General features: G+C 44.8%; 2 protein-coding genes across 3 annotated transcripts in view; one reads left to right on the plus strand and one right to left on the minus strand.

The window, feature by feature from the left end:
• LOC115560432 (VPS10 domain-containing receptor SorCS1) overlaps positions 1-11,036 on the plus strand; it is a 40,351-nt gene extending 29,315 nt beyond the window's left edge. The window contains exons 21-27 of the mRNA XM_030379853.1: positions 131-254; positions 1,230-1,342; positions 2,631-2,753; positions 4,689-4,788; positions 5,392-5,515; positions 7,513-7,667; positions 8,930-11,036. Of these exons, the coding sequence (XP_030235713.1) occupies positions 131-254; positions 1,230-1,342; positions 2,631-2,753; positions 4,689-4,788; positions 5,392-5,515; positions 7,513-7,667; positions 8,930-8,988 (798 nt within the window). The 3' untranslated portion in view covers positions 8,989-11,036. The remainder of the gene's footprint in view (positions 1-130; positions 255-1,229; positions 1,343-2,630; positions 2,754-4,688; positions 4,789-5,391; positions 5,516-7,512; positions 7,668-8,929) is intronic.
• A 1,728-nt stretch (positions 11,037-12,764) lies between these two features.
• Positions 12,765-16,043, minus strand: part of sorcs3b (sortilin related VPS10 domain containing receptor 3b) — a 46,484-nt gene continuing 43,205 nt past the window's right edge. Inside the window, exon 27 of one of the 2 annotated variants that reach the window (XM_030379896.1) lies at positions 12,765-13,721. In XM_030379896.1, the coding sequence (XP_030235756.1) occupies positions 13,660-13,721 (62 nt within the window). In that variant the 3' untranslated portion in view covers positions 12,765-13,659. Of the gene's footprint in view, positions 13,725-16,043 lie in introns of both variants that reach the window. The other variant, XM_030379895.1, reaches the window with a different exon arrangement.

The following is a 16,043-nucleotide window of genomic DNA, read 5'->3' on the forward strand; positions in this document are numbered from 1 at the left end:
TTATGTCTTTATGTCCATTTCTTTCTAGCCCTCTTCGTTTGTCCGTCTGCGTTTCTCCTTCTTTCTCTGCTTCATTCTGTCTTTCTTTTTCCTATCTCCACGTCTGACCGTCTGTCTGTTCGCCCTCCAGCCCGTGGTGACCCTAGATGCGGGGATCTCGTGTTCCTTCTCCAGGGAGGGCCTCCACAACGTGGTGGTGCAGGCGTCCGCGGGCAACACCGTCCATCAGGACCAGGGAACCGTGGCGGTGTACGGTGAGACCCCCAGGAGACCCCACCCCCATCCGTTGACCTTCAAGACCTGCCCTTACCCCGCTCCCCCCCCCCTCCTCCCAGAGAGCAGCATCTAGAACAGTGGTTCCTGATATGTGGGTCAGGGCACCCACTCACGGTTGCCTGATTTGCGATTACGGGTCGCAGAGGATTGCTGACTCGTCCGGAATCATAATTAGATACTTTCTAGCTTTCTACGTAATCTGGTTGGGTTTCACAGGTCGCACATTTAAAACAGCAACGCAAACGTAGTCGGAATAGAAGAGAAAATGAAGTTCCTGCAATTGGGTCGGATTGTGTTGTCACTGGTATCTGACGTGAATGAATGGTGTGCTTCTGAAAGTTTCCCCTTAAGCTATAGATATTTGTTGGTGCATTTCAGGTAAATATAGTAATTACTAAAGCTTTCAAAAGTCCCCATGACTAAAAAAAAGACTAGCAACAAGTGACTAGTGTAGCGTTATTGGCATATGTTCAATTGGACATTGATGTCGCTGGCGAATGCTGATAATTACATGGGGTTAAGACCATATGTGGGGAGCAGATACAAGTGGAGTCCTTTTCACGCATACAAAAGCCTGGGAAGTACTGATCTAGAACCTTCTCACTGTCTCAAACAAATCAGATAAAATCAATCAAAGCAAAGGACACTAACAAGGGAAACAGCGGGACAAAGAAGAAACAGCAAAAGCTGAGTCTCACACACCTTTTGAGAGGTAGATTTAGACCAAAGAACACGCCTCGCAGCTTCTTTAAAAGAAACATTAAGTGCAAAGGTAAGCCTATACGTTGAGTTTAAAGGCCTTGACAGATTACAGTTGTAATGGGTCCGAACTGAACGGGGAAACGGAACCCAAAGAACACACCGATCCGGGATGTCTCCCCATATTGAACTGTAATTTGTCTCTTTTTTCCCCCTGCCTCTCTTTCTCTCTCTTCTTCCCCCTCTTACTGCAGAGTCTTTCCGGTCGAATGTCCTGGCCTTCTCCCCATACCTGGACGAACTGAACCCCGGGGTGGCGGAGTGGAGAGAGGACATTAGCCGGGTGGTCAAGACCTCGGTGATCCAGGTAACCGGGTTACAGACATTCCCCGGCGCTCGGGTGGTCCATAATAATTCAGTCGGGAGCCGAACCCCAGCCTGAACTTTCCCCGAGCCGTGCTGAGAATGTATATGCCATCGCAGAGTGAGTTATTTTATTTATACCCCAGATCTAGGCCTGGAGACACTTACTCCCCAAGTAGATTCTGGAAGCACGTTTCTAGATAGTAAAAAGAAACAATCCTTCATGAGCGCAACGTGAGCAAATAGCTTTTGGTGTGCACGCTTGTATTTGTCATGTTGATGTATATTTGCACTACCTTTTCACCTTCATTAGCCGTGTAATTATCCCTTTCCCTGGCTGCCTGTCCAAACACCTTGCAGCGCACGGCTCATTAAAGGGATACAGATGTTGGCAAAACACAAGGACACAACGAACACACGGTTGTGTGTGTTTGTGAGTGTAGGTTGAACCTCGCTTATCCCCCAGTGGGGGTGTATCCAGGAATGTCAGAAAAGCAGCAGGTTACATAAAAGACCTAGATACCAGGACCCATATATAAATATACCAACGTCGGCGTATGAAACATTCACGTTCTGACCTTCTGTCTTGTCAGACATTAGCATAGTTTGCACTGGCAGCCAGACGGCAGACCTCTGCTTTCACTTAAAAGCACCCTGCCCTTTACCAGCGGCTGTCAGCTCGGGGCGGGCGGTCCGGGCTGATCTGCGTGGTCCGGGCTGACAGCGCGAGCGTGGCCGCACTTAGCCGAGCAATACTTAGCAGAGAAGACAGTGGGGGGTGGGGGCGGCGTTCTCCCAACACGGAAATTAACCGCCATGCCACCAAAGGAGGGCTTCATGGCACCAGGGCCCGCCACAGCAGCCCACGCGGCGGAGGCGATGGCGGAAGCAAATAGTTATTTGTTTAATTGCACACGTTCATTCTTCAAATGCCAAGTGATAGTCGGTGGAGGTTCATGTGGAGGTTTCCTGGGCAGTGAAACTGCAGTGCTGCAGTGCTTAGCAACTTGGTGGGGGGGGGGGGAGCCTGCAAGAACTAAGAGATGGGATGATTAAAGAGAATCACAGATTTGAGAGGTAGATGTAAAGTAAAGGATTTCATGCTACTGGATTCAAAGAGTGCTGGACTCAAGCTGAACTAAAAAAGGTCATAGGTCATAGTACAACATACACATTTATATATTTTATACACTTTATGCGTCTCCATGGTTTAACCATGGTGGTTCTGTATCATGACCCGTGTTGTTGCTGACCTCCCCACTGATCCTTCTCCATCTGTCCGGGTGTCACAGGCCACGGGGATCAGAAGGGAGCAGGTCCTGGTGTCCGTGTTCCCTGGACTCCCTACGGCTGCGGAGGTCTTCATCGTACCCGGAGACGGAAGCGGGGAGGGCAAGTCAGCCCATCTGGATCAGGTAGTTCATATATTAGTAGTACCAGCATTTGATGGGAGATATTTACTTTGGTTTGAATCTCTTTTCAAGTTTGACTGCCTGACAGTCTTATCTTGCAAGACTGATCTTTTGAAAAATGCATGGTTTTATACTACAAAGCCCTTTCTATAATAACATGGTGTACATTATTAAGCTACATTCTCCGTATGAATGTTGTAATGACTTGTACAACATTGACAATTAGGAGGTGTATTGTATGTTGTTAACACTAGAGGGCACTCTTCACCCATCTACTACGATGTCACTGCTATCTAGTACAGGTTAAAACAACATCACGATATACAGACGCGCCTTACTGAATAGCTCATACAAATTTAATAAATCCACGGGCATAGATACATTTTGATAGATTTAATCAGACTTTGCGTAAATAATATAAATATATATATATTATTAGCGTTTATATATTGCAGGCAACCATTCATTACGTGCACATCACCGCAGTGTCGGACAAATTCAATATTCATCAATTATGGCATTGCACTTTGAATATGCATGAGCAACTAACGATCATCACAGTGTATTCCAGGTAGGCATGCTCCATGTTGTTTAATCATAAACCGCAATTTCTTTGGGAGAAAATAAATATAAAGGAAGAATAATAATTTGGTTGGCTCATAGTTTGTCTTGCACCAAGTTAATGGGTATTTAATTACATCGATGCAATGGCGTAATTGAAGCCAGAACAGGGAGAGAACGATGGGCTGGCAGGCCGACAGCAAACGGAGGGAATCACGAAGACGCATTTATCTAAAGGCTGTCTGATTACCTGGCTCTGCCTCGCACACAATACTGTCATAAATCTTCACATCCCTGCCCGACTCAGAGCACCGGAGTTGCTCTGTGCGTGTGTGTGGTTGTTTTTGTATGTGTGTCTGTGTGTGTGTGTGTGTGTGTGTGTGTGTGTGTGTGTGTGTGTGTGTGTGTGTGTGTGTGTGTGTGTCTGTGCGTGTGTGTGTGTGTGTGTTGGCATTAAATGTTTAGTTAATGAGGACGGTTTTCTGTGGTGTATATATATATATATATATATATATATATATATATATATATATATATATATGTCTTTGTGTGTGTGTTTGTGTGTGTTTATGAGCGAGGGAGATAGGTGAGGAAAGATATAAAGTGCATGGCGTCTTTATGCGTTTTTCGTTGTGCAATGTGTGTGTGAATCTATGATTACGTGTTGTGGTTGGTTGTATGTTGTGTATATGTGTGTCTTTCAGTATGTTGTGTGTGTGTGTCCACCTGCAGGTGTTTGTAGGTGTGTCAATGTGTGTGCGGGCACATGGCCAAACACACGCGTGTGTATGTGTGTGTCTGTGTGTGGAGCTGCCCATTAAAATGTGTAATAGATTTACTGACCCTGATATGCCACTAGAATAAAAAGTAATTATTCATACTGCGTGGCGCGGTCTAATTTTAACCGTTGGAAGAAAGATTTGAGAAAGTGGGAGATGGAATTAGTGAGGCATGACTAAGGAGTCAAATGGGCTCTGGATGTCATTCCGGGATCCCTTAATGAGCGCTTCATTTAGGTGTGAAAAACAAGGAAACTGAGCACTTTGGAGGGAAAATTAGAACACTCTCTCATTTCCTCATACTACATGCTCACGGGACCCCCACCATGCCGATGGGGTCCACGCACGTGTGTGTATTTTAATCGCATTTGTTTGCACGTGTATATTAACATTCAAATATATGCCTGTTGGAACAAATGGTAAATACAGACAGAGACTCAGTAGAGACCTGCAGAAAGTCAGCAATCATATGGGAATACTTCAAATATTGATGTCAGTGGAGTCTGGCTGCTCTGCTATCGATGCTTTCAGAAGGTTCTCTGCTCATCCCTTCACCACTGCCCCCCCCCCCCCCCCCCCCCCCCCCCCCCCCTCTCAGCTCTTCCAGGTCCTGATGAGTGCTCTGAACCAGGACCTGATCAAGTTCAGCCTGAGGCCGGGGGTCCTGATCAACGTGTACGCCACGCGCTTCTCCCCCGGTGAGTCTGCTTCCTAATGCCCCCAGTCTGTTCTCACTGCACTGAGACAGACAGACGGACACACTGTCTCATGGGGAGATGTTAGGTACTCTGAAATGTGAAGTGTGACTCTTTCTTAATCAATCGCTCCCTGATTAATGTGAGGTTGTCTCTAAACGTGTTTTAATTAGTCCTTTTTCTGTTGTCATTAGTCTCAGCTCAGACATCTGTTGTTCCCTTAAAAGATCGCAAGTACATCATGTCTGCTATTTAGCACATTTATTTTCTGCTTTTATCCGAAGTGACTCAAAGGTGATTTTAAATATTTTGTAATAATTATTGTTATGGCATTTTACTCACATGATGTGTACAGGTAGACACCGCTCACATCAGGGTTCGAACTTGCAAAACTACACTATACTATCCCATCAGTGTAGATTTAAAATACCATAAAGCCATGAATGTTAACCAAATTTTGTTGAAATCATTGTATATAAGGTGTGTAATATACTTGTTTAAGAATAGTCTTATTAGATTAGACCTTTGTATACGTGGTATTTTCATAGAAATCCCTCCATAGTGCTGTGCTTCACTGATTGTATTTTGTGTGTGGTGGTGTGACAGCGCCCCTAGTGGACCTCAGTGAGAGTGGCATCTACAATCACCATCACAGCGGTGCGGCAGTCATCATGCTGGTGTCCATCGCTCTGATGTGCCTGGTCGTCTTCGCCATATACAAGTTCAAAAGGTACAGCCACCTTATGAGACAACCCAACCCCTACACCACCTGTAGAGTGAGTGGTCCGCATTAGATGACCCTCTCTCCTTTGGTTATACACATGCCATTACGTGCATCACTTCTGACTTTCTGGCTGATGGGGTTCCCCAGTCACCTTCTGATTTAGGCGTTTCTGCACCAGACCTTTTCCACTGCTCCTTCCGCTGAATAGAAGGGGAGTTTACAGTGGAGCCAGCATTTTTAAAGGTGGGGTCAGGGTTTTTTTGTTTCAAACCCGGTTCCCTCCCCAGGTGTCCACCGAGGCAGGGTCCACACATGGTACCGGTTCAAGTGGTTCAGCAATGGTAGAAGCGGTCACAGTGCCTTGAGACAAGTATATACAAGTAGAAGACAACAAACAAGTGCAGGTTTCTCTTATTTTGCCATCTTGTCTTATTCAAATAAACATTTTTTCCCAATTTATGACTAGTGCTTGTTTTCATTTTTATTCTCTCCCACAACCTCTGTCATGACCACTTATTGTTGTGTCCATTCAATACATTCTAAAGCCCAAAGCTCATCATTAAAATTGAAAGATTTTTTTGGAGGAAACGGACAACTCGGTTGGAAAACAATCATCAGAGACAAACAACTCTTACCAAGCTCAAATTCGGCACGCAACTTCATCACTCGATTCAATACTGCGGCGCCTCCCAGTCCGATTGGTCCACCAACCTTTCGGCGCATTCAGAAAAAGCACTGCAGTCTGCACTTTCTGTGGAACCCCCAGCAGTCATCGCTCAGAAGATTAGCAGGGCTCAGCGTCTCCACCGACAGGGAAGGCGGGGTCACGTGTCTAGCATAATGGACGTGATCCCAGTCTGACTTGATCTCTTCCCTTCCTTAAAACACCTTCAAAACTTTCCTGCCCCGCGGCCCCAGAGTATCCAGACGCCATACATCCTGCAGTTATGGACATTTGCGACACAATAATAGCCTCAAGGAATAAGACAATTCTCCTCTGTCTCAATCGGCCGAGTATTACGGTGGAATGACAGCCTAATCAATTCTCTTCGCATGGCAAACCGGGTGTCAGAGTCCCGTAGTTATCAATATTCATCTGTCTGACAAGGAGAAGCTTGACCTTTCGGGAAATGCTAAACACAGTGGTTGGGTGGGAGGTACAGCGTGGGGAATGGCACCTAAGGTTGAAGAGATAAGCCCTCCGAGTGCATTTATTATACGTCGGCACGACCGTGCCACGACACGTGTCCGGTAGAGGACAAACTCCTAGGGGGCCCAACAAAGGTCTATTCACCCCCCCCCCAATCCTGGAAACAAAGTATTTTTGTATTTTTTATTCATGCAATCTATATGTTCTTCTTTACTCAACGTCATGGAGAGAAAACAAACGGCGGCGGGTAGGATCTTGTTTCGAAGCCGGCTGTTGGAAGCACAAAATAAAAAAGTATTGATTGAAAAATGAAGGCGGGGATGGAGGGCTGTGTTGCTTCTCGAAATGCTGCAAGACAAAATATCTTCGCCGCAATCCATCAGGATGGCCGACCGGCCCTCATGTGACAACACAACCATGAAATAGCTCAGTGCTTCACATTCCTGTTGACTACTATTGGCTTGGTTTCAGTTGCATAGCATGCAATTTTATTCAAATAGATCGGCATTGAATTATATGTAGTCAAAGAGCAGGTTGGTATCTTCTTATTAAAATGTTTGGGCATTTAGCAGGTGCTTACAGCCAAAACGACTTTTGATAAGTGCTCCACTAAGGACCTGGAAGTGTGGGGAGGGCATCTTGCTCAAAGAAGCCAGTAAATTCAACCCAGTAAATTTCAGGCTGGGAATCGAACACCCTAGCCACTACCTTTCACAGATGGTAATTTCTACTTTAATTTAAATGTCATGAATGAGCAGGCTGCATTCAATGAGGGATCAAAGCCAGCACTTTTCAGGCTGGAAGTAAAAACTTTTAAGACGCTTTAATTTTTGTGCTCCCAAACTCCCAACAGGAAGTCCCCGCGCGGCGACGCCTACACGGTGGAGCAGCCGGAGAAGGAACAGGAAGTGATTCCCACGGTGACTTCTATGGTGGTTGCTGACGTCCAGGGCGGCGCGATGGCATCACTAGAGCGCCTCGACGTGAAGATGGACTCCCCGCGCCGAGGTAAATGCCCCTCCCACCTGGTTGTTTTAACTGCTTAAAATCAGGCGTTTCCCAAACCATTTGAGACCATGAGCCAGGTTTGGCACCGCATTCTGCTCTGACCCACTGAGTGCCCTGCTGTGACCCACCTGTGGGTCGCGACCCACAGTTTGAAAACCCCTGCTTCTGATCACCTTTACCCTGGGAGTGCACCAAAACACTCTGCGCTTATGCGCAGGCATGAAGCGTGAGTCGCCCATGGAAATGCTCTTTGCTCTAATATTTCTGTTGGCTGATAGCTGTGAATAGAAGAGATGCACTGTAACAGAGATGGTCAGAGTGCTGGCACCCTCTCGTAGCTTCATATCTCCAGACACTGATTGAAGCAACGCATTGTTTACAACACGTACCACCGTTTGGCAGACGTTCATGTTCACTCATGTTCCGTATTTGCATATAAAACCAGAAGCAAAGACAGAATCACACTACGCTGTAGCTGTTTCATTGTTATCTTTCTGTTCATGTTGAGTTTGAGCCCAGAGGTTCCCTGTTCCCTGCCCTTGACCTGATAGCACACTTGTATCTCCTCGCGGCCTTTCTGTTGTTGCATCTGATCATTTATTTTACAATTTCAATCTCCCAAGCAGGCAGCGGAGTGAGGGGCATCTTGCCAACAGGTTAGGCTGCTATGGACATGGGGGAATCGAACCAGGTACTTTTGTGGGCTTCTATTTGAACACTGTAGCTCCCAACCGCATCCCCCAGGCTGTACAACAGACACAATAGCCAATGGAGCAGAGACTAGATACCCCCGTGTGGGTTGTGCTAATAAACCACGTGACCAATCTACATGTGTGTTAAGGCAATTCTAAAAGTGTGTGTTTGTGCACTGTTTGTGCACTGTGAGTACCCCCCCCCCCCCCCCCCCCGCTGTCCATATAAATTAATTAGTGTCTGAGGGAAAGCAGCGGAGCGTTGAAAGCATTTTCATCTGCTCCTCCTGATCCGATTTATTTACCTAAAGTAGCTGAACAACCTCCATGCCCGCGGCCTAGATAGATGTGTTGACACGGGCGGGGGGGGGGGGGGGGGGGGAGAGAGAAACACTCACACGCACAAAAAAAAGACAACGGTGGATATGTTAATACTTCAATGCTGCATAATAAGACGAGAATAAATAAATAAAAATAAAATAATTCCCCCGTCTCTTTCTTCCTCTCCCTCTCCTTCCTCTCCTTCTCCTTCCTCTCCCTATCCCCCTCCCTCCTTCCCTCTCCTGCCAGGCTACCTGCCTTCCCGAACAGACATCAAACTCTTGGAGGCAGCGCCCCATGTGTCTTAACGCTGGGAGTCTATGGCCAAGTGGAAGAGCAATACGTCTTCTTTGGCAGTCGGCTTTTTCCGTGGCTGAAACACAGACTATGAAATGGCCCGGCCTCGGTGAATACTCCCGGGTTCGTTTCCTTCTTTTTTTTCTCCGCCGCTCGTGCGTGGATAGACAAGCGCTCACCACGCTGCCCGCTACACCATGGCGGAGGGAGAAGATGTGTACAGATTTATATGCCAATATGCCCCTCAAAAATAAACAATGCGCTTTTTTTTTCTCCTCTGACTCAAAGCACTTGTATTTTTGGAAGGAACTCTTGCGATTTTTATGTAAATATCGTATGTATATTGCTGCAACGTGTGAGTGTGTTTTTTTTTCAGATTGTTTTATCTTGTCTGAGATCTGTGCCATGCGTCTGTGTCGGTCTGTCCATGTGTCTGCAATAGAGCTAGGATCTAATATATATGAAAACAGTGGGGAAAGAAACATGACACTGCTGTACAATAATATCATTTTGAATGATGGTTATCGAACAGATCTGGGGCCTGGTGTTGGTGCAGTGGGGAGCCCACAGGACTTGGTGGCAGTGTGTGAAATTACACACGACTATGAGACAAACTCGCTTCTTTATTATGTCTACCCACAATCTGTGGATCTTATCACGAGATGAATCAAATTACCATCCGGGAGGGTACCACATCTGTGTTCTTATCCAACACAAAATATAGGGGTTTATTAGAGGGATATGTCATGTCCTGGTTTGGGGGACTTGGAGCCGACTGAATGAAAAAGAGTACAATTTAAATTGGCACTCAAATCCACAACCTGACAAATTAATTGAAGAAACAAATGATGCCAAAATGAATCCCGTAGATACACGTCTCCCTTTCTCCTCCATCTCCTTGCACATTCGCTGTTTGGAGGTAGATTATACATTTGTATGTGATGTGTGCATGCAATGAAACAAAACAGGCATCAGCCACATAAAATCACATCATTCAGCTCATAGAAAATAAAGATTTCTTTATCTATAACACAAGTGCAGTGCATTCAAGGGTACTAACTTGTCAAAGTACTGGCACAGTACTGAACTGAAGGGGAAGGTAAATAGAATAAAAAATACCAATATGTTTTACAACTTTGTTGATTGCGGCTTCTGCCATTACCTGGGCTTTGCTTTGCTTCCAGAACATATTGCTAGACGGCTGCTACATTTTGTATTTACTCCTCTCCTCGGTTTAACTGTACGTGTTCATACGAGAAGACGTTGCTTTCATTTGATCCAGGTCTCCCCCTCAAAGGACTCTAGCCGAGGGAGTGAGAGAGGTGAGAGGGAGGAGAGGTGGGTGGTGGGGGAGGCGAAAGGGCTGCAATAGTGTCGGTCTAGTTGGCTGCAAGGGACAGAGATACCGAAGACATATCTGCTGTCAGCAAGGGGGTCTCTGCCTACGCATAGAGCCGCGGTCCGCGTCTTGTCTCTCCGGGATAAGCAACTGAACTGCTCTCTCCTTCAGCGCAAACTGAGTTTTCTTCTTCTTCCTCTTGTGTTCCGATTGTTGTGCCCGTCCACTGGCGTGTCAGACAGACGCATTGATTGGAAAACTTTTTCTATTGCCTACGTCCCTCTTCTGTCGGTCGTGGGTGGACTGGCCCGCGGCATGGAATAGACCCCCACACCCCCGATGCTGCGGACTCTCTCAAGACCGACACTGGAGGATGGGTTGCTGTTGATGTTTTTTTTAAATCCTGTGGTTGGTTATTTATATGGAACCTGTTTGGGCTTCATGTGCTAAGGTTCTTAAATACGCAACGTGTGGATATATAAAAACTGTACATTTCTGCATGAAGATTTTTTCCGCTCTGTTGGTCTCCTTAATGAGAGTCTTGATTGGATGTGAAACGCTAGACCTGTGAACTATACCACAGTTTTCTGGGGGATAGGCGAGACATTTGTTAATATGATTATTATTGATGTGCTTCATTCTGTGTGTTACGTTGACTTTGGTTTTATTGCTCACGAAATCACAGAGGTTTTCAGAATAAAAGCAGTAACCTTAATTTTATTCTTGAACAAGTGTAAATCCTTACTTCAGTAATATACTTCAGTATTTTAAAGGTCTACTCTTTTACCAGCAGCAACGATTAGCCACTACAAGCCAGTTGACCCTGTAGTGACATCACAAGTACGAAAGTCAAGTTGGTAAAGTCAATCTATGAATCATACTTCTCTCGGTGGACACTCCCACTTGTGATGTCAGGGTAGATAACTTAAGTTAGACAACATGAGAAAATGCCCCTTAAATCCTGACTTCAGTGCACTGGCACCCGGGCCAAGTCAGCCTGTGGAGCACCAGTTTGTCATGAGGTACAAGCTGTTGTCCGCATGGAAAGTTGTTTGACCTTTCATTTAGTCAATCAACCCATTTAATGAGCCATGCTGGAGTCTGGATCTGTTTTTTACCAAAGTGATGGAGTCACTCATCTGAGGGAAATTGAATGTGGAACTAAAAAGGGATGTTTGAGACAATTTCAATTTACCAGATCAAACCAGTCTCCCCCCCCCCGTCCCCCCCCCCGTCCTCCTCCGTTGTGCCTCGGGTTACTTAGCATTCCCTGTGCCGCTGTAATTATTCGCACAATACCGTCGGGGCGATTGGCAGGGACAACAAAACGCCTCAAGTGGCCCAGAGTGATTTTAATAGGCTTGCTCTCCAGCTCTCTTGCCGCGCAACAAATTAATTATCCCCCTCCCCGGGAAAGCCAGCGAATAGTGTCTTCTAGGAGAGAAAATCCACCGGCAGGGTAGCACCTTGCGAGAAGAATGTCCCACGACAACAATAGCCAACAGGCGGGATTGTGTTAGCAGCGGTGTGAAATTGATGAGCGCATTTTCGTTTTCCTTCATTTTTTTTTTTCTTTCTTTCTATTGAGCGTCGTCATGTGGTGCCGTGACCAATCATCCATTAGCGATTGTCACTGTTCAATTTGATTGTGGACTGAAACGCACTTCCCTTGGCGGCAGGTTGAAGGCCTCCTCGTTCATTTACAACCACAACACACACAGAGATGAGGGAGGAGAGGGGAGGGAATGGGAGGGAGAGACTCGCTGCAGGGGGAGCTGACGGATTCGGAAGTGATGAAGATTGGTGTGTGACATTAAGTTGTTGAAAGTGGGAACAGGAAAAGTATAAGATGTAGGCAGGGCGACAGGAACGGTGGGTGCAGCAACAGCGCGACCGAAGACGTCACACTCATTCCTCCATCTCTCGTGACCTTTTGTTTTACAGAACATAATACGTGTGTTGTTGTTTTTTTCGACTAGCACAAAGGGCATTGAAGTGGGAAAACATGTATTTGTTAAAATCGTTTTTTTTTCGTCCTCTTTGTGTGGCTTTATTGACGCTCCACTCTGATTTAAAGCAGGGTGTGTAATAACATCAGTGCCCCGTTGGGAACGCCATGCCACAGACGTTTGGTGTCCATCGGGAGAGAGATTTTTCTTTACAGAAATCTCATAACAGAGTTGGCCCTTGGGTTGTTTAAGGGCAAATGCAAGGCCTAAGCCCTGTGTAAATGGCGTGTCCAGACCATAATATGGTGGGAGTCTGAGACCACGTGGTCGGATGGATTAAGACAAATAGATCCTCGCGCTGAGATTCATTAGTGTTGCGTTAGAAACAAAGGGAATTGCATCAGTTCACGCCCCAGTTGTTTCTCCGCACGAGAGACCAAGGGAAACGCATTAAAACGATATTCAATCCTATCAATAATGACGATAACAACAAACCTAATTCCATAAAAAAATACATTTATTTGAAAACAATTTGAAAACAATTATTTGTTCACAGTAAGAAATGTGATCCCAAACAAGTGAATGTTCACGTTAACAAGAACCGAAAAGAGCCATTTGATATATCATGCACGACCGCACAACTAGAAAAACGAAATCTTTGTTAATTCTTCGTCTTTAGTCAACTTTAAAATCACCACGAACACTGTGTATGTGTGAGTGTGTGTGTCCTAAGATTACTAGGCGTGCTACAGTAAATAAAACAAAGAAATGTAACTTAATATTGTAAAAAAACAAGAATAACGGTAGCCTGTTCATTGGGTCCTGCAATATAACAAGAAGTAAATATACTGAATAATATTTTTTTTACATTCCATCATTTATTTTGTACAGTACATGTATTGAAACACCTAGTAGAAAGGCGTCCATGGCCAATTCATCAATGACATGTATTCACTATGTATCAGCGTCTAAGAGATCATGGGGGAACCATTTCCCATCCCTGATAATCAACAAAATATACAATATCAGTTTATATGATATATAGCCACACCTTTCTGGAAATCCAAAAGGGTGCCACATACATTCGCCAATTCCGCAATTCCCTTATCTTTTTTGTGTCGTAAAATTCTTCCGTCATAGATCACTTTATAATAATAACACATGTAACTACATATCTTTTTCGTTCGACGTATTTACACGTTTAAAGTCCAGCTTTGTAGAATACTTGTTTCTTCGTCACGATAATAATATTCATGATATTCTATGAATGAATGTCAAAAGTGGCGTCCCAATGCAGAAAACAGTGTTTGATGAACACGTTCTGTAAAAGCGAAACATCATTCATCCCGATCACTACACCAACCACCCTGTACTTACTCTCGACTACGACCACATCAGACGTTAGTGCAGTTCGGAAACTCCCTTGTGATTACTCTCTCCATGTTTCTTCCCATTCCTCCTGGGAATAAAGCGACACAAAAACAATAATAGGGCTGAAGTGAGGGAAAGCAAAACTTATTTGATTCACAATCAAAAGGATAGTTTATCTTGAAATTGAATATCAACCTACCAGTTATTGTGTTTATGTATCTGAATAAAGAACCAGGCGTAATATACATCCTTTAAAATACACTTACTTTGCAATTCAACTCACTGTAAATGAGATACATGCCTTTAAGGAGCAGATAGGGGTTAGGGGGCTAGAGGTAAGATTGCCTACACAAATTTAACCCAGTGTCACTTTCAACTGAGAGTCGAACGCCCTGGTAAACTAAACTGTATCCTACCCCTCAGTGGTGGATTTAAAATGTCAGCTTGACAGCGCCAGCTAAATTAAAAACCCACCACAGAGTATCCTTAACACATGACATTTACATGATCTTAACCTTTACGTGAATTTGCTCAAATTACCTCGTATGATATGATATTATAACGTACGTTAAGTTTGTCTTTCTTATTTATCCGTGCCTCGGCCAGAAATTGCAGACAAATCTGCACACGGTAATGAAATCTATTAGAAGGAGCTTTCGCAGCCGGAAGCGACTTTATTTAATCAACCTAGCACGAAACTGAAGTCACACGCTGCTATGCCCCTTTGAGAATAAATAGTTTGGAAAAGACAATCCGTGCGGAGAGAAAAAACCTGGAAGTTTGCAAGGTCGTGGGAGAAAAGTGAGGGGAAATATAGTGGCGGTAAAAGAAAAGAAAAGGGGTAAAGTGCTGAGGGACCAGAAAAGTGGCCCTGTGGTTCCCCTCGCTGGACAGTCAGGATCAACGTGGAGCTGCTCTTGTCAAGCACACTTCACTGCTGGTAGCTGTGCTCCAATTGTGTTTCCTCTGGGAGCGATCACCGCAGGTATCCGGTATCAGCACCCCCCCCCCCCCCCCCCCCCCTTCCCCCAAAAATAATAAATAAAATCTTTGCCTTGTCAACTTGACATTATTTCTTTGTGACCAAGGCAGGTGCATCATTTAAACGATGTGCACGCACATGCAAACACATAGACACGCCAGCGCTATGCTTCAACTACTCTCAGTGGTAGTTTCAGCTTTTGTTTATTAGGTCAACTTTGTCGAAGGCGAGTCGGACGTGTGGTGAAAGCCAACACACTTTGGCACAGAGTGGTTTGATCGCACGGTTGAGGAGAGGACGGCGGACGGCATGCTGGCCTCCTCACACAGTTGTCGTTCTTCTGAGTTACGCTCCTACGAGCCGAATAGCAGTGGGTGAATACTCTGCGACAAGAATGTTGATTTACAATCAATTAAACGGTGGGAAGACTGGTAGAAGTTGGAGACGCATGACCAGGCGGATCGACAATACTGTGAGGGAGGAGGACATGTTGGTAATTGGGTTGTCAATCCCAGCCGACTGGTGATTGTTGTTGTCATAACGCTTTTTTATATATTTTGATTGTAAACAATTCTTACTTGCGGGGTCCAGTTCCACAAACGTATACTGAGTTGAGCCGATATAGGATGTATGAATTTGTTGGAGTCGCTTTGGACAAAAGAGTCGAGTTAATTGAATAAATGTTAATTTCATTCAGGCTGACAATTTGAAAGACAGGCTACTGAATATGTTTCTGCTGTTATTCCGATACTGGTTGAGGTTGAGAATGAGAATTTTGGGTTAAGCATAAATGAGTGGCGGCATTCACTGCAACTCATTTGTAATGCCGGAACAAAGACCAACCAAGCTTGAAGCCCTTTCATTTCAGTCTGCTCCAACAGTCAATTCAACTTTTCCACTTTGATCCCTTCGATGCGACCCAGCCTTTAAGACCAACAGGATTCGACATTTGAGCAAATTCATTCAGAATATCCTGAAAATCCAAAATGTCTATATCCTGTTTGACTTAACAATATTTGTATCAAACTTCCCCAAAACTGACTTTTGAAACGAATATCCGACATACCGTATACGATTCTACCTCTTTGAAAATGTACATTATATCCATGAAAAATGAGTTGAGAAGGTTTGAATGCATATGAATTTGTACTAAACATCATCTTCACATTATAGCAATCACCAGATGTTCACTGAATTAGTGAGTTCTGCTGACGTTTGTTCGTCAGATGTCAAAGTCCCGATGCAGGATCATAGATAAAATAACTCGCAGTGTATCTACGGTGTCTGCTCAACATGGAATTATAGGATAATTCAACCTTTAGACTTTGAGAGCATCCCTCAAGATTTGGTGGGCTTCACTCTAGATTAAGAGAGCTTCACACTAGATTTAGGCTGAATTCAAATAGCCCATGTATAGCGATTCAA

Source organism: Gadus morhua, chromosome 15, assembly GCF_902167405.1.
Source record: "Gadus morhua chromosome 15, gadMor3.0, whole genome shotgun sequence".
Classification (NCBI taxonomy): Eukaryota; Metazoa; Chordata; class Actinopteri; order Gadiformes; family Gadidae; genus Gadus; species Gadus morhua.